Source organism: Abramis brama (genome assembly GCF_963993115.1).
Source record: "Abramis brama genome assembly, chromosome: 14".
Lineage (NCBI taxonomy): Eukaryota > Metazoa > Chordata > Actinopteri > Cypriniformes > Leuciscidae > Abramis > Abramis brama.
This window is the reverse complement of record NC_139976.1, coordinates 26709209-26733787: the sequence shown is the minus strand read 5'-3', so window position 1 is coordinate 26733787 and position 24579 is coordinate 26709209. Positions and strand designations below refer to the sequence as shown.

Genomic DNA, 24579 nt, shown 5'->3' with positions numbered 1-24579 from the left:
ACAGTTGTGTTTGGTTTAAGTTTGTTTTCATTGGACTTGTCTGCCTGTCATCACATCACATGTCGTCTTCAGTCACTATCAGTTCATCTGTATCACTCGTGTTTAGTTAATCATCATCATCATCATCTGTGTCTCCTGTGTTCTGTTAATCAGTGTTCATCTGTGTTTGTATAGTTCCATTCTGTTCAGTCAGTCCTTGTCCAATCTCAGTTGTATTAAGTGTGTGTGTACCTTCTGCCCGTCTTTTATATAACTATTTGAATTATATTGTAAGTAAAAGTTTGCATTGGAACTATTATTTCTTCTTCCTCTTCTTCTGCCTACACCACACCGTGACAGTTTCAGTCACCTGGATTTGCTAAGAGATAGAACTAATTAGTGAAATCAGCTGGCTGAGTTCATGGGTGGAATAAACATATGGCAGGACTTTTACTTTCTGACCCCTGGACTTTACACCTCTGGTTTTTAGTGGCGCATAGGGAACACCAACTGTGATTTTAGAGTTCCAGCTAATATTTGGCATATTTGGTAATACTTGTTTTGTAAAGACTAAAAGGGAATTTCTGTTTAGGACAGCAAACTGCTGATCGACCAACCTTAAGAGGGTGAGTCTAACCTCTGTTTAATGTAATGTTACTTTAGTCAAGTGTACGTGGGAAACCATGGCATGACCAAACCAAATCTTCTATCAGAGAAGTATATTGGTCGGCTTATATCTGTAGTAGTGGTCAAGACCTCTGTCTAAAGAAAACGTTACTTTAATTCAAGTGTATACAACCAAGGGGGCTATACAAAAATATATTTGATTGTGTAAGCGTAAATGCGACCGTCTAAGGTATTAGCCAATTACCTCTGTTTAGTGACCCGAAGCTGTCGAGTTTGTGATCGTGAGACCCACGTTATAAACAGCCGGCGTGAGGACCTCAAAGCGAAATAGTTTCCTAATCTGAACGGGTAAAATATAAAATAAAGAGTTAAATAGAACAATCAAATGTATTGCTAAACTATTAATATATTAATAATATAACTATTATATAATATAATATAACTAATATAATATAACTATTAAAAATTTAAATGACCAATAACAAATTGGCATTCCAACCTAAATTTGAGGTGTGATAAAATGTTGTCAGATAAAAGCTTAATTGGAATCAAATTACTTTGCCACACGGAAAAGAATGTAACACGCAGTAACCTTCACCTGCTTATTGGAAACTGTCGTTGGACCGATTGGGCAGGCCTTACAGTACTAACTTTCAAACATTAGAGAACAGCAGTGCAGATCGTGGACGAGTTTCGATTAATTGTACAACTTTGGTTTGATTTAGTTAGATTTAGTGTGAAAACTTACCCAGCTATAGAAGATACTATCAAAGCCTTTAAGGCTTTCGGTAAGCTGCTGCCCCTAAAACAAAAGTGAACTGACCTACAGTAGGATCTGGGGAAATTTTCACACTAAATCTTACTAAATCAAACTAGTTGTACAATGAACCGAAACTCGTCCACGTTCTGCACTGCTGTTCTCTAATGTTTGAAAGTTAGTAGTGAGGTAGTTTTGATACTGTGGAATATTTTATTATATTACTGTTGTCACAGTTGCTGGTTGCAATACAAATGAAAGTTGTCAGGATCTCGATCCAGCCGTTTCTTTTATTAAACAAACTCAAAACTTTACAAAACACTCGAAGAATCTTGGAAACAGGAACAGAACAACCAACATAACAATGACGAGGACATACAAAGAACTGAAAGAAACCCAGGACTTAAATACACACCAAACAAACAGACATACCTGAGCAGAACTAACTCAATCACTTAGTAACCATAGAAACAAACAGGTGGGGGACGAGGAAGATAGAATCCATACTGAACAGATTAGAAGAACAACAAAGAAACTCAAACATGAACAGAACAGAGAAACAGATCAAAAAACAAACTGAAAACGTAACATTACCCTCCCCCTACTGGAAGGCGCGTCCTCACGCCGTAACACATCCCAGGGGTGGGAGGAGGCTGACGAAGAGGTGGCTGCGCAAAACTGGAAGCCTCCAGGGTGGCGGCGGCGGCAGTTCATGGGACCATGGCGGAGCCGGCAGTTCAGGGGGCCAGGGAGGTGCCGACAGCTCAGGGGATGGCCTCCTTGGCTGTGTATGAGAGAGCGGGCAGCTCTGGGACAGCCTCCGTAGCCGTGGATGGGTATTTTTGCATTTTGAAATAAATATTTCTATGTTCCGTATCACTCTGTATTGTGTTTGTTTCCTTTTGCCATGAAATCTCCTTTTTAAAAGCTTTACGAGGCATAAATAGTCCTCACTTTAGATGAGCTCACAAAAATAGTTCACTGACAACTACTAAATGTTTTATAACTACCTGAATTAATCATGAATTACAGTAGGAATATGTGTTAATAAAGCAGAGTAACTATTACTCTATGTCTAAATAATAAGATGTATAAATGTACCTTTAAACAGTTTATTAATCATTTACTTACACTTTCTAAATGATCTTATGAACCACTGAAAACTCCTAAATAACTGGTTTGTAAATAATGTAATACTTAATTTAGAAATGATAAATTGATCATTAATAAAGTATGAAAATACAATTATTAAACACATTATAGACATGCTTATAAATCAAGAAAAAAGAATTTATAGCTGTATTTATAAACTGCTTACTAATGTATATTAATGTAGGGCCAATGCTTTATAAATGATTAACTATTTACCAATGCTTAACTAATGATTCATACCATGCAGCTATTATAAAGTGTTACCGAAAAGGGAACTTATGTTGAGAATAGAATGTATGTGCATATGGCAGATCAAGTGTCAGATCATCTAAACTCACTTCGGTCTTTATTTGAACCATGTACCATGTGTGAAAATCAATGTATTATTCAGGACATTACGTTCTTGGGAGCTACAATACCTGTAAAGTTTGTCTGGGATAGAGTTCTGAGAGCCATTCGACTTCATCGCAGCAGAAACAGTCTATGAAACAGATGAATAGGAATCGTTTGACTCTATTGCTTAGAAACATTACATCAGATGTATATTTGTTTTTAAAAATGGTGCTTATGGCATACTTGTTGCGGAGTGTATGCTGGAGGGAGTGGCCGGTTCTGGGCAGGATCCTGAGCACTGGATTGGGGATCAGAGTTCACTGGAGGGTCAGAGGTCAGTAGGACAGGATAGTGACCCAAAGGAAAGGCTGAATTTTCCAGATCAGCAAGCAGGGCATCTACAAAGACAAAAAAGTTATACAAAAACATCATGGAAAAGTAGTAAGTCAAGACTCTGAGGGGCTGTTCTTTCTTTTTTAATTATTGGCCTTTTTAAAAATTATAAGAATAGTGGAAAACTTGACAGGAGAAGGAAAAGAACTGGGACATGATCCAGGCCTCGAGAATGGAATCCCCTCAAGCACAGCTCTATATGTCAGTTTTACTGTATTTTCACAACTTTCAACTATCGAATTATGACACTAGGGGCCAGACTTGGGAGCCCCAATCACCTCTGAGAATTCAGAAAAAGCCACTGAGAATTGGTAATTGGAATTTGCATGCCACTCCCTTTTATACAGGAATGAATGAACGGCATGCAAACACTCCAGTCAGATTTGTTTTTCGGACACACGCTCATTCCAATCTTTACCTCTAAAAGAGCTGTTCTAACTGGAAAAAAGCTGTCTCTCTCCTAAAAGAGCGAGCACAGAAAAGTGATGAAAGTTTCCCCTGGGTGATTCAGCTAAAAGAACAGTTTCCCTAAAAGAGCTTGCACAAACGATGAGCGTCTTTTTAAAGATACTTGGGTATTTCCGGGTGCGGTTGATATCTGTCCTTCTCATACGGCCACAATCTATGCCTCGCATGCCTTGGCTGCGCACACACTCAGAAAGCTTTCGTGGATGGATCATGTTCTCATTGCGAGAACATGGACCATGGCAACGTTGTGGTCGCTTCTCTTTTCTGGCAAGAAAGCTCAGCCACTACCCGCACTGTGGCTAGCGCTCAGGCCGACACAAGAATGAATCCCCACTGACCTCCCACTACTCTTGCACTTTGACTTCGATGTTGTGTCACACAATGCACACATAATTTCATTCAGGGCTTCAGATGAGGACGAGCTGTCGACAGCAGCATTAGAGAGCGGAATTAGAGTGGAATCCTCCACCCTGTTCTGAGCGCTCACGGTTGGATGAAAGTTTCCAGGAAGAAAGGAACCAGGGCAGGGCGCGACTCACAGGTGCATGGGGAGCTCACAAAGTTGTGGAAGGCACATTTTACTACCTGATCATGCTTCGCGGGCTCCTCCGCACTCACTACCCTTGACGGTGGGGCAGCTTGATGGGTACATGAAAATTTCCCAGGACTTTTGCCTCTGCCCTGCATGCCATGGCCATCCTGCAGGTCCATCAGGCAAAAGCTCTGAAAGAGGTGCACGAGGGTAGTGCTGAGCTGAGACTGATGCAGGAACTGTGTTCGGCAACTGATTTTGCTCTCAGAGCAACTAAAGTCACGGCATGGTCTTTTGGCCAGACAATGTCCATTTTAGTGGCCCTAGAACGCCATCTCTTATCATCCTATCGTGGTTGTATCTCTCTATTAGTTTTACTCGATCTTAGTGCTGCATTTTACATATCGCTCAGCTGTATATTTCTTCGCACACTGAAGAAACTTACCAATTCACAAAATGAACGGAATGCATAGCTGATATAAAAAACTGGATGACTAGTAATTTCCTACAACTTAATTCTGAAAAAAACAGAGATTTGATTTATTGGCCCTGCACGCATAATTAACAAACTATAGTTTGGACAGCTGGTCCAAAATGCAGCAGCTAGAGTGCTTACTAGAACCAGGAAGTATGACCATATTAGCCCGGTTCTGTAAACACTGAACTCATTATAATTTTTTAAGGCCAGACAAGTAGTTTGTTGAGGGTTGATTTGTAAAGAAGGACTACACGCCTGCGCACATATATATTCAAACGCGCATACCTATGGACTGAACACGTGATGCGCATGTGATGCATTGGTGTTTGTGCAGAGATAACTGATAATTGTTTGCACCTTGAAACCTATTTCCTGGTGGTTCGTTCTTGAGCCACCAGGCACTGTTTTGTGAGGATGGGCGGCCGGAGCGCGTTGAGGGTTTTCTGTTAGAACGGTGTCGTGTTAGCAGGCCCCTAAGTTAATAAATAATGATCTTCGCAACAGAAGTGAATCAATCAATCAAAACTAACTTTAGCTGGACAATAACTTTATCCTAGAGCTGCTGTAAAGCCAAAACAATCTCTGTTACTGTAATGTCCTATTATCACTGTAAAGCTGCTTTGAAACAATTCATATTGTTAAAAGCGCTATATAAAAAAATTATGGGCAAATTATGATGCTCCCTCTGGTCCGCTTTTTTATAGGTATAAGCTTTTGAAGCTCGCTGAGTCCAACAGTTTTCAAAATGCTTGTATTATGTATAACGTAGTTTATAAATTGCATCCAAAACTTTGCCATCTCATTCCAGTAACCTCGTCTACTCATGACCATAACACTAGAAGGAGAACTCTATTACAAGGGAAAAAGCGTAAGATGAAGTGTACTAGCTTTAGTATAGCATGTAAGGGTCCTGGGATCTGGAATGAGATTGACAATTCTATAAAGGAACTACCTTCTCTTGATATATTTAAAAAGCATTTTAAACACAAATTGTTACAACATTATGCATGATAGACCCCATAAGGCTGAAGGTTTCATATTTTATGGACTTATCTGACTTTCTTTTTTGTGATGTTTGAATACCCCTATTATTGGATTTTGTTTGAGGGATGGATGAGATGTGTGATGTATGCTGGCTGGTGGGAGGATATTTTGTGGTCAATGGTGTTGTTGTTGTTGTTGTTGGTGTGGATGGGTATTGGGTGGGTGGACTATTATTTGTTGTTATTAGTGCTGATTATGTGTCTTGAAGGGCCCTATTTATAAGCCGGTATGGCTTCTGGGTAGTCCTTTTTTACAGAATGTATCTTCTTTAAATCTGTAAATATGAACTTGTTGTGTTCTGTGAATAAACACATAAACATAAATGAAGGTGTCTTGACTTGACTTGACTGAATTGGCTCCCTATTAAACATTGTATAAATTTAAAAATATTGCTGATTACTTACAAAGCATAAATGGTTTAGCTCCCCAGTACTTGAGCGAGCTCTTAACGCATTATAGTCCTTCACGTCTAATGCGATCACAAAATTCTGGCCAGTTGATAATACCTAGAATATCAAAATCGACTGATGGCGGTAGATCCTTTTCCTATTTACTAGCACCTAAACTTGGGAACAGACTTCATAACATTGTACGGGAAGCAGACACACTCTGTCCGTTTAAATCTAGACTAAAAACACATCTCTTTAACCTAGCATGCAAATAACACTTTATCAACTTCTATAATTCAAATCATGTAAAATATTAGGCTGCTTAAACTAGGTCAGCCGGAACCGGGAACACTTCCCATAACACCTGATGTACTCGTTATATCAAAAGAAGAATGGTGTCTACACTAATATTGTCTCTCTGTTTATCCAGAGGTTTACCATAGTTTGCCGGATCCAAGCCATATCCAGATCTGATGAAGGACACTGTGCCTAGTAGACACGACGACAATGCAGCCCTGAAATGTCAACTAGACTCTCCCCTGTGAAGGTCTCCTTCCCTTCCCTTTACCTCTGTACAGATAAAACGTTATCAAAATGATTCCAGTTCGCATGGATCCGTGGAAACGACAAAAAAATCTGTATTATGCAGGCCAGACAAGTAATTTGCCGATGTCAATTTGTAAAAAAGACTACACGCATGTGCACATATATATTAAAACGTGCATACCTATAGACTAAACATGTAATATGCAAATGCATGCTGTCACTTTTCACAGATAGCTTTAAAAAATTCAAAGCTTGCACCTTGGAACCTATTTCAAAGTTTTCGTTCTCGAGCCACCAAACACCATTGTCGTGCAAATGAACGGCCAGAACGCATTAAAAGTTTTCTGTTTTCAGTTAAAAAGGTGTCATGTAAGCAGCCCCTAAGTTAATAACTAATGATCTTTGCAACAGAAGTGAATCAATCAAAAACTAACTTTAGCTGGACAATAACTTTATTCTAGAGCTGCTGTAAAACCAAAACAATCTCTGTTACTTTAATTTTCTATTATCACTGTAAAGCTGCTTTGAAACAATCTATATTGTTAAAGGGTTAGTTCACCCAAAAATGAAAATTCTTTCAGTAATTACTCACCCTCATGTTGTTCCAACCCCGTAAGACCTTGGTTCATCTTCGGAACACAAATTAAGATATTTTTGATTAAATCTGAGAGCTGGCTCACTCCTCCATAGGCTTCTAAAGACGTTATAACTTGCTGGCCCAGAAAATGCATTAAAGACATCGTTAATATAGTCCAAGTGACTACAGTGGCTCAATCTTAAAGGAGCATTGAGTAGGTTCTGAAATTTCTAACAGTTACTGACACCAGTGTCAGTTAGAGGAACTGCAGCCAGTCTCATGCTTGTTCTCGGTGCGCACACGCTCGTACGAGCACGACCACATCATCCAGGGTTGCCGCAGCAACCACTGACGGCTCATCGAGATTCACCAGCATAATGTTTGAGGTAAGAAAACACCATTTGAAAACACTACCGATTGCCGCTGCTTACTAATAATGGCTGCCGTGCCGTACGGATGTAAGCCCAAGTAGACGAGAACGCACATGACGTCACATTTTGTGAATTTTCGCGCCGATTCGGGCCCGACTCCTCCACACACAATTGAGCCTACAGGCTGATAGAGGCAACCGTGGTGGACAGTCAAGGTGTCATTCTTTTTATTACATCATGGTTGGCTCATACATGTACAAATGAAAACTCTATCTTAAAGATTTTTTTAAGTAAAAACCTACACATAGCCCCTTTAAGTTTATAAAGCGATGAGAATACTTTTTGTGCGCAAAAACCCCCCAAAAATAACGACTTTATTCCACTATTCATTTCCTTCTCTCTGGGCCTCGAGTTTTTTCACGTAGTGTAATAGCGTAGCGCTTTTGTGTTGTATGAACGAAGGTCTTACGGGGTTGGAACAACATGAGGGTGAGTAATTACTGACAGAATTTTCATTTTTGGGTGAACTAACCCTTTAAAAGCGCTATATAAAGGAAGATGACCCAACCCGCCGCCATATATAAGCCTGAAGGTGACCACATAGCCGTTCTCTTTTGAGCCCAAAATCAAAGAATAAATGTGGACGTTGGGACTTGAAAGCCATGACGAGAATGGCTTGTTCCACGATCTCAACACCTCTGTGTGGAGATCGGTGAAAAACGGAAGGCTCCGTTGCGAAGGCTGTGACCGAGCCTGCAGGAAACGTTCATCGAGTTTACTTTTCTTTAAGGTCTCCTGTTTCTCTGTGGGCCACTTGATATTTAATTTGGCCACAGCTCTGGTCACAACCTCCAGCAGCTCCTCAAAGGCAGGAGAATGAGGTGGTGAGTCCTCTGATTGTCCTGCGTCGATGCCCAAAATATCTAACTCCTCAGAGCCAGATAATTCGAGCATCAGGTCCTCGTCCTGGGCCTCAAACAGGGCCAGGCGGGAGCGGAGCTTCCTAAGAGGCAGCAAGTCATCGAGGCAAACCCTCGAGCACTGCCTGTGCATGCTCCACTCCCAAACACATCACACAGAGTGAGTGTGTGTCACCTTCGCTCATATAACGCAGGCAAGGGGACGCACACTGCCTGAAAACTTTCTTTTGGCCCGCTATACTGATATATAGATATATAGTGACAAACAAAACCAAATAAGCTATTTATAGCTTCCACTACGCTGTCACATGTGACATCATGAAGCAACACTAATCGAGATTGGACTAGTTCCATACAGGCTTTAAACGCAGTCATGCTGAAGGCGTTCCCCAAAATATCATCTTTCAACACAGCGCGACTTCCCTCGAAAGGAAACTGAACTGGTCTGACTGTGCCAATAAACATTTTTTTTTAGCCCTTATATATTGAAGGGCAAAGTTAATGTGCCATTTATTACAATGGGTTTATGTAAAGATTGTTTTAAGTTCAATTAAATCAAAAAAAGTTTTTTAAAGCCTAATAAATGTTAAAATGTATAGCTTTTAATTTTACTGTAATGCTGAATGTGTCAGCATTCGGCTGGGGTTTTTCCGGTTTTTGGCCACTAGAGGCCCCCATTGTGCTTTTTGTCTGATCCTTTTGTTTTCCCTTGTTTCCAGTTATTATTTGCACCTGTGCCTCGTTTCCCTTGAATGTATTTAAACCCTTAGTTTTCCTTAGTTCTTTGCTTTGTGTTTGAATGTTTAGCACCTAGCCTCAGTGAAGCTGTGAACGTTTGTTGCTCCAGTTAGACTCTCTTGTGGTACTCGTTTATTTTTTGGATTATCTTTTGAGGCTTTTTCTGCACCTACTTGTCTTGTGGATTTACCTTTTGACTTGGTGGATTACCCTTTTTTTCTCTTGGAATTACTTTTGACGTTGTGAATTTATATTTTTTGCCTGAAGATCTTTACTTTTTTACATTATTAAAACACCGTCTCTAGTATAGGCCGCTGTATGTGAGCTGTATCGTTCAGTTTCGTTCCGACAAACGGGGCACTACTTTTTCTTTTGCTCAATATGTTCAACGTTAATAAAAGGTATCCAAGCAAAAAGTTCTCCACGCATTATCCTGCAGTTAATGAGAAAAGTGTCATTTATTGGCGCACTATATTGACTGCGTATTGAGACATATAAAACTGTTGAGCTAGATTTTCAACCAATCAGCATCGAAAATGTAAGTAGGTCAGAGCCGAAATCAAGCCAATATCACTACGCACATGTAAACATGGAGGAGGATGTAAGCAGCACATCTTCATCTGATAGCGGCGATCAAGCTCGATCCGTAAAGTGTATTCTTCATGTCGGAAAAGATGGTGGGAAAGGTCCGCAGCCCTTTACTGAAGTCCGATGGGAAAAAATCAAGCAATGTGCGTAGGAATGGCTCAAAACGTCGGACACTACGGAGCTAACGTTAGCTTTTGCTAATAAACTAAAAGGACTTTGACTACATGTACATATTCACAGGAATGATTATTGTAAACAAGATTTAATTTTGATTTATTTATTTACCTACCCATCTCTCTCTCTCACACACACACTAACCCGACCCCTAAACCTACCCATCTCTCTCACACACACACACTAACCCGACCCCTAAACCTACCCATCTCTCTCTCTCTCTCACACACACACACACACACACACACTAACCCGACCCCTAAACCTACCCTTTTATATAAATTGTCTCTGATGTAGTGCAGTTACTGCTCGTGTATGCAAATTAACAATAAACCATTAAATGTGTTATTTTTAAAAGTGGGGTTTTTTTTATACTTTTGAGTTTAACTTGGAGTGAGATTTGGGGATATTAGGGGGGGTTTGCAAAAGAACTTGCATCACAATAAGTGTATTGTGATTGTCAAAACATTTTAGTAACTAAACTGAATTTTATTAGGTTTAGTGACAATGTTTATATAGTAAAGTTTTTTTTTAAACAAATTTCTTGAAACAAATTTCACGAATTCAATTCTTGTGATTTGATTTAATATTGACTCATTTGGATAAATATTAGGTACACAAGATAGGCGTTAATTTTTCTCAAGAAAAAAAATACATAGGCTACATAGACAGCCCTATCAGCTGGTAGTATTAGCCTATTTAAGGTTAAAAATAACTCAAATATAATGCGTTTTTTATTATAATAACAACTTTATTTAATGATATAAGTACAAATATAATAAATATGTAATATAGTACACATATTTAGCAAAATACTCTCTATAGCTCTTTTTCTAGCCAACTAACGTGCCTATATTATGGTCATTAAATGGCTTTCCTGAGGTAAATGTTATGTGACGTAATTGTTCTCCAGCTTTTTTATTGACCCCTTTGTTTGATTGATTGGTCGATATTATGTATGAAGAATATACATTTCGGTAAGCTGTAGCCTACTGTTTCTTTCAACATTGTTCATTCGTGTTTATTTACTATTAGCTAGTAGAGATGATCGGGTCACGTGCCGATCTGTCGCGTCACAATTACAAACGCCAAAACGGTATTTATTGTTTGAATTTCGTAATAAAATTCACAGAATCTGAGAGCTGAGATTTTTTTCATATCATAACTAACCTGCTCTGTCTAGTCTGTTGGTCTCCATGTCCTCTTTGCTTCGCGATTTTTCTGTGCGTGAGAAAATGGATGTGTGGCGTGAGAGCGTGTGAAAAGTGTCAATTGCGTGAGTCTCACGGTGAATGCGTGAGAGTTGGCAGCTCTGTAATATTATTATATTTTGGCTTAATTCTATTTGTTATTCAGATTTTACCTCAAATATTACCTTTGAATTGGAACAACATAATGAGAAGTAATTGGGATGTTAAATACAGTAGAAGTTTTCTTGATAATCTTATCATGTTTACTGTCCCTAGATAGCAACTTCAGGTATATCACACATTTCAAACTGGTTTATTTTGTACTTCAAGTGGTAATTCGGTATTTTTGTGTTTATATGATAAACCGGTTTGAAAGTGCAAAATTCCCTATGTTTTCCCTTTTTTTCAAAATGGGCACCTTTAGCATCATTTTTCTCAAAAACTGCAAGGTTGTGTGTGGAGAACTTTTTCCTAAGGAATCTCTATATATTTCTGATGTTAAATATAAAAAAAGTAGGTAGTGCCCCACTTGGTGGAACGAAACCCTATTTCTAGGCCTCTTTTAGGCTACCGACAGCGGCCTAGTACTGCTGTGTCTGCCTCATCTTCTGGGTTCTGCCGACTAATAGTGGCTCAGTTTGCTAAGTGACTGTTTCTCACACCGAAGACCCGAGTTCGTAACCGGGTCATGACAGAATGGCAGTACTAAATGGCTAAAATTTAGAAAAATTTATTTCATAGAGACTGGCCTTTTTACATAAAAAGATGCCATTAAAAAATATTTAAAATATATGCTACTATCTTTATGTTCTTTCTACATTCATTTGGAGATTAAATGTGAAATTATTACAATATAAAAATATATTAATTTTTTTTAATTTTAGGTGTGATCAATTACAAATTATTATAGAAAAGTGTGTGATTAATTAGTTACTTTTTTAATCATTTTAGAATAAATCTTTTCTATTTTAATATATTTTAAAATGTAATTTATTCCTGTGATCAGAATTTAATTTAAATTTATTTATTCCATTAATTTATTCCATTACTCCAGTCTTCAGTGTCACATGATCCTTCAGAAATCATTCTAATATGTGGATTTGATGCTCAAAAAACATTCATTATTATCACTGTTGAAAACAGTTGTGTACAAATTGTTTTCAAGATTCTTTGATGAATAGAAAGTTCAAAAGAACAGCATTTATTTGAAATAGAATATTTTGTAACATTATAAATGTCTTTACTGTAACTTTTAATTAATTTAATTCATCCTTGATGAATAAATGTATTTATTTATTTTATTTCTTTCCCCAAAAAATAAAATAAAAATTCTTACTGACCCCAAACTTTTGAAAGGTAGAGTTTAATGTTACAAAAGCTTTCTATTTCAGATAAATGCTGTTCTTTTGAACTTTCTATTCATCAAAGAATCCTGAAATAAAAATGTAAATAACTGTTTTCAGCATTGATAATAATGAGAAATGTTTCTTGAGCAGCAAATTATCATATTAGAATGATTTCTGAAGAATCATGCGTGACACTGAAGAATGGAGTAATGATGCTGAAAATTCAGCTTTGATCACAGGAATAAATTACATTTTACTATATTTTCACATAGAAAACAGCTGTTTTAAATTGTAATAAAATTTCACAATATTACTGTTTAAAGAAAATTAAATAAATGCAGCCTTGGTGAGCAGAAGAGACTTCTTTTAAAAACATTAAAAATTTTACCGATCCAACTTTTGACTGATAGTGTATATATATATATATATATATATATATATATATACACTCACCTAAAGGATTATTAGGAACACCTGTTCAATTTCTCATTAATGCAATTATCTAATCAACCAATCACATGGCAGTTGCTTCAATGCATTTAGGGGTGTGGTCCTGGTCAAGACAATCTCCTGAACTCCAAACTGACTGTCAGAATGGGAAAGAAATGTGATTTAAGCAATTTTGAGCGTGGCATGGTTGTTGGTGCCAGACGGGCCGATCTGAGTATTTCACAATCTGCTCAGTTACTGGGATTTTCACGCACAACCATTTCTAGGGTTTACAAAGAATGGTGTGAAAATGGAAAAACATCCAGTATGCGGCAGTCCTGTGGGCGAAAATGCCTTGTTGATTCTAGAGGTCAGAGGAGAATGGGCCGACTGATTCAAGCTGATAGAAGAGCAACTTTGACTGAAATAACCACTCGTTACAACCGAGGTATGCAGCAAAGCATTTGTGAAGCCACAACACGCACAACCTTGAGGCGGATGGGCTACAACAGCAGAAGACCCCACCGGGTACCACTCATCTCCACTACAAATAGGAAAAAGAGGCTACAATTTGCACGAGCTCACCAAAATTGGACAGTTGAAGACTGGAAAAATGTTGCCTGGTCTGATGAGTCTCGATTTCTGTTGAGACATTCAGATGGTAGAGTCAGAATTTGGCGTAAACAGAATGAGAACATGGATCCATCATGCCTTGTTACCACTGTGCAGGCTGGTGGTGGTGGTGTAATGGTGTGGGGGATGTTTTCTTGGCACACTTTAGGCCCCTTAGTGCCAATTGGGCATCGTTTAAATGCCACGGCCTACCTGAGCATTGTTTCTGACCATGTCCATCCCTTTATGACCACCATGTACCCATCCTCTGATGGCTACTTCCAGCAGGATAATGCACCATGTCACAAAGCTTGAATCATTTCAAATTGGTTTCTTGAACATGACAATGAGTTCACTGTACTAAAATGGCCCCCACAGTCACCAGATCTCAACCCAATAGAGCATCTTTGGGATGTGGTGGAACGGGAGCTTCGTGCCCTGGATGTGCATCCCACAAATCTCCATCAACTGCAAGATGCTATCCTATCAATATGGGCCAACATTTCTAAAGAATGCTTTCAGCACCTTGTTGAATCAATGCCACGTAGAATTAAGGCAGTTCTGAAGGCGAAAGGGGGTCAAACACAGTATTAGTATGGTGTTCCTAATAATCCTTTAGGTGAGTATATATATATATATATATATATATATATATAAGTTATGTATTTGTATGATTTTCCTTCAAAATAAACTTGATAGTTTGCTGTATAATACAACCAACTTCAGTGTTGAAAATTTTATGGTGCATCTATGAAAAGCAAGAAAGGAGGTTTTGTTGTTGTGTCTAACTTAAAATCTAAAAACTGTCAAAGCAAACAAAAAGAAAAAACAATGTACAGATAATTACAGAGTTACATCTACAAAAGGATGTTATGAGCAAATGACTTTGGCTGTATTTACAGCACAAACTTTTACATACACTTCAAAACTTAGATTTTGAATTTTAAACTTTAGACTAAAACAATAATTTGTCTTCATAAAATGTCATGATATGCATAAGTAATACTAAAATCTAAATATTCTGGAAATGGAAGGGGAAGTCAAGAGCCAAGTGGGTCATCCATGTATTTCACGCATACATAATACTCATATAGCTTGCTTGCAAGTTATTGTGTCATGCTTGTTGTATGGTAATTTAAAGTGTTGAAATAACATGCAAAGAAAATTGCTGTAAATGTGCATACACATAAATAGGAGGACAAACAGACAGTCATAAAACTACGTACCAAACAAAACAACACGGGGACTGAGAGGGTAGTTAGATGTATCAGACACTCCTGAAGAGAGGCAGACAGACAAACTATGAGACCATAGACACACATCAGCTAGCAGAGCAAAAGCTACAACCAAATGCCTGTTTGTACATTACAGAGGCAGAAAAACAGAGCTGTATCCAGTGAGAGGGAAGGCGTTGTGCTTGTACACCATATGAAATGTTAATGTGAGATGTTAATGTGAGACCAAATACTAAGGTATATGTAAATTATGCACAAGATAACTTCTCTAAACTGCTATAACACTACTGTGGATTTAATGTAATCAATGAATTCTTTGTTGTTGTTGTTGTTGTTTTCTAAACACACTTTATATTAATATGCATTCAGTACTCTCTTCACTGACTCTACAGCCATAATTATAGAATATAGTGCTATATTAATTACAAATAAAAATATTAAATAACTGGAGCATTATTTGCACTTTCAGTCACATTTCATTTCTTACCCTACAATGAAGTCAAAGGCCCCACATTGGTGTTACTGTACATATCAACATTGTATTTTTCCAGAACACTTTTCTGTGGGTCTTTAAAGTGTGTTTGAATAAAAACAAATACTAGATCACCCTGGATGAACTTAGTTCATGTAGAAGTTATTTTATCATCCAGTTCAACAAACCATTCTGTATAATCTAGATGGTTTGTGTACTGTGCGCATATATGGAGCTAAAATTCTTCTCTCTGGAAATTCTAACCATATTTAGAAAAGCATGTTCATTTGGCTTGGCTAACAGCCCACTCAACAATCATGCAGTATACTCTGACAAATAACCTTCAAAAGCTCTGCACAATAATAGAAGGGGAATTTAACCCACAAAGGTAAATCAGTCAATAATATTATATTTGAGATTTAAGATTTAAGTTAAGTTAAAGGGTTAGTTCACCCTTCGTTCATCTTCGGAACACAAATTAAGATATTTTTGATTAAATCTGAGAGCTGGATCACTCCTCCATAGGCTTCTAAGACATTATAACTTGCTGGCCCAGAAAATGTATTAAAGACATCGTTAATATAGTCCAAGTGACTACAGTGGCTCAATCTTAAGTTTATAAATCAAAAATATCTTAATTTGTGTTCCGAAGATGAACGAAGGTCTTACGGGGTTGGAACAACATGAGGGTGAGTAATTACTGACAGAATTTTCATTTTTGGGTGAACTAACCCTTTAAGATTTGAATTAAGTTAGATTTAAAGCTGCAGTCCATAGTTTTTCCACTTTGTCGCCATCTATGTTCGAAATCTGCAATTGCAGTTATTTGCAGAATTATCAACTTTACGTGGGTTGTGCCTCGGCACAGCACAGTGCGCATGAATCCAATGTTTTGGGAAGAATGTGCGGCTGTCAGTCGCCGCGCAGGTGTGGATACTGTCATTCAGAATCACAGATTCTACTTTTTGGAAGTACGACCAACATAATAATTTTCACCGGAAAATGTCATCTGAACAAGTAACATCCACTTTTGTTCTGACCAACTAAGGGAAAAAAGCATGCCAACTTGCCAAATCGCACTGATTAAATCTAACGATCGCTTATCATATCACGTCAAACCGTGCAAATGATACTTTGTTCTTAAATTGTTAATGTTAACAACATCAGCATTGCATGACTACATTTAATGCCCATTTAATGAGTTATTGAATTAAAAATACAGTAAAAAACAGTAATATTGTGAAATATTATTACAATTTAAAATAGTGTTCTTAATACTGTTCTTTCTAAATTTCTATTCATCAAGAATCATCAAAAAAAATATCACTGTATTTACTAAAATATTATCTACATTTATAATAATATTCTTGAGCTGCAAATCAGCATGTTAGAATGACTTCTGAAGGATGTGAATCAGAAGACTGAAGTAGGCCTAATGATGTTGAAAATTCAGCTTTGTCATCACAGGAGTAAATTACTTTTTAAATATATAAAATAGAAAACAGTTATTTTAAATAATAATAATAATTCACAATATTACTGTATTTTTGATCAAGTAAATGCATCTTTGGTGAGCATATGAGACTTATAAAAATATATATATAAAAAAAAACATTAAAAAAAATCTTACTGATCCATACACTATACTATTAGGCTACCATAAATATTTATGTAGGCCTACATGATACTTAATAGGCTACTTTGAATACATCATTCTACTTGTTACATTTTGTCTAGTGCATGTTTACATCCAAATTTGCACAGATGAGGATTTCTATAAAAATGTTACTAAAACAAACTAAAACCTAAAACGAGACAAATAGAAGTCCTCATCTTCAGGAAGAATTATCCAAATAAAACCTATGTGGTGGCGGGTGAAAGGGCGGGTGTTTCTACATAGGTCCAAGACTTTTTTTATAGTCCTCAAACGTTACCAGATGTGGGATGTACTGTGACTGATACAACTACAAGATGCCCACTCTCAGGACGAATTAAACATAGGCCTACGTTAAACTTGAAAACTGCCGAGAAGAACTGATGTATCAATGTGAACATACCTTTTATAGAATTATGTCGGACAGATGTAGATGTACGTGTCTGTTTTCGGACTGCAGATCAACAGTATGAATACGTGTCCATCTAACTCATCTTTTTCTAGAGCTCATCAGTGTGCTTTTAGAAACCGCTACGAAAAAGAAATGACGCCGCGTTCCAAGCCCTCCACCCTGTCCCTATCCTGCATTTCCATTTAGGCTAATGGTTTAGGCTGCAGTGATGTATTCAAAGGAAATTTAGGAAACGTAGGCTATCATAAAATAATTAGACATTACATACCTAAATCGTCCATCAGTGTAAAAAAAAAAAAAAAAAAAAAAAAAAAAAAAAGTTAAATTGATATGACTTCCCGAGAAAGTATCTGAGAAATATGTCTGGTAATCTTTTCCTGCTCGTCCCGAAGTTTCCAGGCTGGGAGTTGTCCTCGGACTGTGCGTTTTTCTTATTCCAGAGGACGTAACGGGTCAGAGGGGCGGATCTAGTTACATTTCCAGCCCATATTTGGAATTGAAAATTGTGCATTAGTTGTTCATAATGATGACTACTGGGAGATTACTACAATAATAAAGCACGTACTGTAGTTATTTTTATAACCAAGATGCCAGAAACACATATGCGTCCTCTTTTGTGCCAACAGATCATTTAAGGGTTTTCGCAGCATAGAGGCAACCCAACAAAAAGTGCCATAGTACTGACAGCGTTATTTAAATCAGTTGGTTTTGGCCCAGCTTGTTTCTTCTTTAGCATACCCTTGTGAGAAAAAAAGTGTACTTTAGTTTACTTTTATTAAGTGTACTTATTACACAAATAATATACTTTAAAGGAATACACTTAAGTGTGAATTAAATGCAATGTTTTCGGCACACTTAATGCACATTATATGTAATTAATTCCAAATTTATCACAGATTAAGTTCAAATAAAATGCAATAAATTGACATTAAGAGTGATTTTTTTGAAACAACTTAAGTGGGACTTTAATACAACTTTATATGTACTTTCATAATGGCTTTATTAATGTGAACTAAAATATACTTTAATGTCAGTTAACAATACACTTAAGTGTGAATTAAGTTTAATGTTTTTGACAGACTTATTGCATATTATATATAATTGATTTCAAATGTATCACAGATTAAGTGCAAATTAAATGCAATTAGTTGAAATTAAGAGTGATTTTTTGGAGCAACTTAAGTGGGACTTCAAAGGGGTGGTTGATTATGATTTCACTTTTCTAACCTTAGTTAGTGTGTGATGTTGCTATTTGAACATAAACAACATCTGCAAAGTTACATGCTCAAAGTTCAACGCAAAGGGAGATATTTTCTTTTAAAGAAATTGCTTTTTAAGGACTACAACAAACGGCTGGTAGGGACTACATGACAATTCCTCCTGGGTTAGTGACATCATAAACCCTAAAATTTACATAAAATGTATAGATTATCAAGACAGAATATGCTAATCAATAACTAGAAGATAATTACACATAAGCTACATAAATTCATCAACTAACCATTCAGAAATGTTTTTGTCACTTCTTTTTGAGTCTCTCCATCTTTCTGACTCCGGTTTGAACATAAAAGGCTAAAAGTTTTTGAAATTTACAGTTCATGTCTGTGTGAGGTAAAAGGACACAAGCTGTTGAAGCTCCGCCCTCTATGACGGGAGCAGCAGTTCATTTGCATTTAAAGGGACAGGCACAAATACGGTGCGTTTTTTCTCACCCTCAAAAAGTGACAACTTTAACATGCTATATAAACATATCTGTGGGGTATTTTGAGCTAAAACTTCAAATACACACATGGGGACATCAGAGATTTATTTTACATATTGTGAAAAGGGCATTATACCATCCCTTTAATACATTTTTATATGGACTTTGAAATATGGTAAACGTGTACTTCCAAATATACTGACAAGCAATTAATGTGAACTAAATATACTTTAATGTAATATACATGTACATTGTTATATATTTTAATACATTTGTAGTTCTTTTTTATATATATAATAAAGTTGCAATTCAGTACATTTCAAATTTGAATAAAAAAAAATAACTCTTAATAACCACAATCAACAGAAATTCAAATTGAAACCCTCTACATTTACTGACAAAACAGTCTCTAAAATAAATACACAAAAACCTTTCTGTTGATGCACAAGAAAAAACCCAAGAAACACTATACATAAACACAAACAGTTACAACACTTTAACTCTAATTTAGAAAGAGTCTGGACAATGAGGCTTATATGCACAATCTTTGTCTGCCTCACATACAAAGGTATTTAAACCTAAACCTATCCATCACAGAAAACAATCTGCATTTTTACATTTTCAGAAAACATCATTCTGTATGATTTATAAGATTGTTTCCATGTAATGCACTCACTTGTCTACGTGCCTTGTTACATGTGTGGGGCGCGATATTTCTTTTCCCAGGATGGTAGGGGAAGACTCATGAATATTCATTAGGGAAGTCATCCCTGATTAGTCTGATGACCTACCCCTAACCCCACCCCTAAACCTACCCGTCACTGGGGGTCTTATGACCTCCCTAACCCCGCCCCTAAACCTACCCGTCACTGGGGTTAAGACCAATCAGAGATGACTTCCCTAATGAATATTCATGAGGCTTCCCCTACCATCCTGGAAAAAAAAAAATTTGCGTGCGGGGCATGGTGTTTGGATCCCGGCACGTCGGCCTAGTTTGGTTTCAGTTCTGTGTCGGGATTCAGACATCCATGCTCTGTGTGTTTGTTTTCTGTTGTGAGCGCACGGAATGGGCTTTCGCTCATTCTCGTGCGCTCTGTCTTGTCTCGTGAGCGTGCGGTTTCGAGTTCACTTGAGCTGTACGCTCTTCCGTCTGCGTGTTCATGTCTCGTTTTGTGTAAGCACATGGCTTGTGATTTGTTTTACTGGCCATGTGCTTGTTTTTGTCATGTTTGGAGTGAGCACATGGCTTGTCACGTTTCCTTGTGCCATGTGCTCTCCTGTCTATTGTCTAACCCCACCCACCTTGTTACCTGATTCTTGGTTCATTTGCCCCACCTGTCCTCCCTCGTTACCTGCCTTGTTTTCTCCCTATTTATTCTCCCTGTGTTTGCAGTCCTGTGCTGGGGAGATTAACAGATGGGACTTCAGTGTATACTGCAGAATTGGTGGCAATTCAGATGGCACTTAGTTGGGTGGAAGAAGTGATGCCAAATAAAGTTGTGATTTGTTCAGATTCAATGGTATCACTTATAAGCCTACAAACATATCAAACAGTTAGATATGATATCTATATAGAAATATTGAATATTATGTATAGATTAAGGCAAGCTGGAACAATAATTAAATTTGTTTGGGTACCAGCACATGTTGATATAGCCTACCAGGAAATGAAAGATCTGATAAAATGGTTAAAGAGTCACTTAAACTGAACATCCCTATTACAGTTGCATTAAGTAGGATAGAAGGAAAAAGTATCATTAAAGAAGCTTGCAACCAGAAATAGCAAAGAAATTGGAATTGGAATGTAAAACAGGAAGACATTTTTATAATATACATAATACTGTAAGACAAAGTAGCCTATATTGACAAAAAAAAATGAAGTAGAGATGATCAGGTTATTTTAACAAGACTAAGGATGGGACATACAAAACTTAATTCTACACTTCATATTATAGGGAAACATGGTAGGCTACAGGATTATGAGAAATATGCCAAATAAAGGAAACAGTTGAGCATGTGTTGTTATTTTGTCCTAGGAATGAACAGGAAAGGAATGAGTTAATAAGAGAGCTACAGGAAATGGGATGCAAAGAATTTACAATCAACAACATATTAAACACAAAACAAGGATCCGGGGAAATTGTAAGGTCAGTTTTAAAATTCATTAAGCATAGTGGTCTTAGGAACAGGATATAGACATCTTTTAACATACATTAAATCACTTCACACTCCAGCACAGGTGGTGGCGGTATGCACCATAAAGTTGGTATGCGACCCGCCAATAAATCCATAGAAGAAGAAGAAGAAGAAGAAGAAGAAGAAGAAGAAGAAGTCCTCTAATTAAAAGAATTTAGGTGATGTTTTGTTTTATTTTATTATTATAATTTATTTATATATTTATTTTTAAATTTATTTATTTATTTTTTATTTTTATTTTTTTAGAAAGGTATCCAGTACCACACCCCAGTCCAGCAGGTGGCGGTAATGCACTATTAAAGTTAGTTGCCAACCGCCATAAAAATTGAAAGAAGAAGAAGAAGAAGAAGTCCTGTGCTGGTCCGTTGTCATTTCTACATGGTATGTTACCCTCGTGTCGTGTCGTGTCGTCCCGTCCCTTTCCCCTCGGGGTAATTTTTGTTTGTATTTTGTTTTATTTTTTATTATTAAAATAAAGCCCATCAACTCTGCACTTGAGTCCTCGCTCCTCTCACTACTCCCACACCTGACATTTACTGGTATTACTTTATTTGTGGGGTCATTTGGTCCCCATATTAACGTAGTGATTACCAGTACACACATAATTTTAGAAGCAAACACACAGTACCTCACACACACAACCCATGAATTAATACAAACAAAATGTGAAGAAAAGTATCATTCCATGTAGGCTACAACAGGTATTTTTAGTTAAGTACTTCAGTTAACATGAAATAAGAATATTACTTTAAGCATTTATTAATCTTAATGTTAATTTCAACATTTAATAATACATTATATTCAAAAGTTGTGTATTTAAATTAGTTAATGCACTGTGAATTAACATGAACAATGACTATAAATTATATTAACTAACTTTAACAAACTATATTTTTATTAACTAATATTAATAAAGATTAATACATATTGTAAATAAATTGCTCATTGTTAGTTCATGTTGGCTAATACATAAACTAATGTTAACAAATGAGACTTAATTGTAAAGTGTTACCAAACCTCGTTACTTATAAGCTCTTGAACCTTTAGCACCAACATTAAACAGGACCTAAAGGTTTCTTCTAAAATCTCTTACCCCATTACACTGAATGTAAGTTTGACCAAAAAAAAAAAAAAAAAAAAAACTGAAGGACTCCAATGGCACAAAACCAAGAAAACCAAAATCATTTGTCACCAATTTTCTTTAAGTTGTTGGAAAGTTCTGTTTATGTCAATGTCCCAGAAGCTCTCCAGCAGCATCTCTCTCAGTTATATGTGAATGGAAATGTTCCAAAGAGGCAGGAAAGTCAGAAAAAATATCTTGAAGAAAAAAACTGAAGGAAACCAATTGTTTATAAAACAGATCCAGTCCATTATTATATTTGGCTCAATTGAATGAAAGTGATAGATATGCGCTCCAAAGTTTATATACACCTTGCAGTATCTGCAAAATGTTAATAATTTTAGCAATAGGAGGGATTTCAAAAATTTGTGTTCTCTTTTTATTAAGTACTGCCCTGATGAAGCAGTTTATTCTGCAAGCAAGGTGTACGTAAACTTTTGACCGCTACTGCATCACCTATGTGATGTATTACCTCAGTCATCAGGGCAACATTGTAGTAGAAAGGATTACATTGACCACACCATCTTCACTGACACTGGGCTTAAAGTGATTAAAAATAGAGAACATTTTTATTTCTACTTTACAGGGAATTATACATAACTTTATCAATTACACAAATATAGATTAATAACCCAAGACCCATGCAAATTGAGAAAGGTCATCTTAAATTTTTCCTCATCTTGGCTTGTAAGTTTCAGCTTATCGCACATATCTTCATGAAGGACGTTCCTGTATTTACCACGGTTGACACAGCAATTCTGTGGCCCTCTTCCTTTGGTTTGTTACCTGTAAAATATATGATGATTAGAGGGTTATCTGTAAATGCACAGGTGGGAATTTATTACTTGCAAATGGAGAAGATTCAAATCATTTACAAGCTATAGGGATAGTTAGTGTCTTGATAGCAGTGTTTTAGCTTGATCAGGGTGTGTTGTCTGTGCAACAATTCATGACAAATCTGGTAACATCACCTCATCAATATGGGTCTGTGATTCCACACCACTGTGTCTCTAATCACAAATATGAACTGATCCTGCAAAATGAATGTTTAACTCCAGATAAGCACAAAAATCACTCTTCAAATGCAAAAAAGAAAAAAAAAATACATTAAGCATTATTTCTAGAGGTGGGTGATATTTTATTAATAGTGGTTATAATTGATTATATGTATTAAATGTATATAAATGTCTTTGAGTGTTACAATATTGGATCAGCATCCAGCAAATTTAACTTTAAGTCATTTAGTGTGTTTAAAATTATTTAAAAAGTCGGTTTAATTAAAAAAAATATATTCAGCAGCCAAATTCCTCGAACACACCCACACATGCGAAAACATTATGATGTAAGAAATTATTAGAATGCAGCCATATTATTGGAAACATGATTAATTCACCTCTCGAGTCTATATTACGTCTATAGCTACTATCTGCGATTAAAATAATGTTACACTCTTAATCGCAAAACAACTGCCATGTTACGGTGAAAAATTTTAAATAAAGAAAGCATATATCAAGATATATACTTACTTGACTCATTATTTGCAGTAGCCTACTAACGTCTCATCTGTAATCATCCAAACGTAGTTTGGTACATCCAAGCTGTAATAACGTTAATAATAATAACGTCACTATGTACACAAACTCCATGAATTATCAGCTAACGTTATTATCACTAGTGATCTGCAGAGATACATGCCTGAATGATCTTGTGCTCATCAACTACAAATCACTGTTCAATGTCACTGTCTCCACCTATGTGTGCTGCTGGCTTTCATCAAAATTTCAATGCTGATTCAACACACTTTAAACATTGAAATGTCAATCTCAACCAAAATGGATTTGGATCAAAACTCAACATTGTATCAATGTCACCATGCTTTCTGGGTATGTTCATGTTGTGGAGCTTTCAGAACATCACATGTAGCCTCATTGCAAGTAGAAGTAGGAGAGATGCCATTAAAGATCAGGCGGCTCAAACTAACAATGTCATACAGGACAAATCTGCAGGGGCATGAAATAACACACCCTACAAAAAGGTACTTGAAGAGTGTTGGAAGTACAGCCAAACTAACATCATTAGCTTTGGATGGAATGGGGGAAAGAGGCAAAGGAGATGGGAATAGACACTATTGCATGCTGAAAAACA

General features: G+C 36.7%; 1 protein-coding gene across 8 annotated transcripts in view; it reads right to left on the bottom strand.

Moving 5' to 3' along the window:
* The window catches only part of LOC311096657 (transforming growth factor beta-1-induced transcript 1 protein-like), a 135133-nt gene extending 117247 nt beyond the window's left edge, over window positions 1–17886 (bottom strand). For 4 of the 8 annotated variants that reach the window (XM_084135936.1, XM_084135940.1, XM_084135943.1 and 1 more), the window contains exons 1-4: window positions 17685–17886; window positions 14870–14920; window positions 3092–3246; window positions 2935–2996 (exon numbers count right to left, since the gene is read on the bottom strand). In XM_084135936.1, the coding sequence (XP_083992062.1) occupies window positions 2935–2996; window positions 3092–3246; window positions 14870–14920; window positions 17685–17697 (281 nt within the window). In that variant the 5' untranslated portion in view covers window positions 17698–17886. The other 4 variants (XM_084135937.1, XM_084135939.1, XM_084135941.1 and 1 more) reach the window with 2 other exon arrangements.
* Window positions 17887–24579: the final 6693 nt, after the last annotated feature.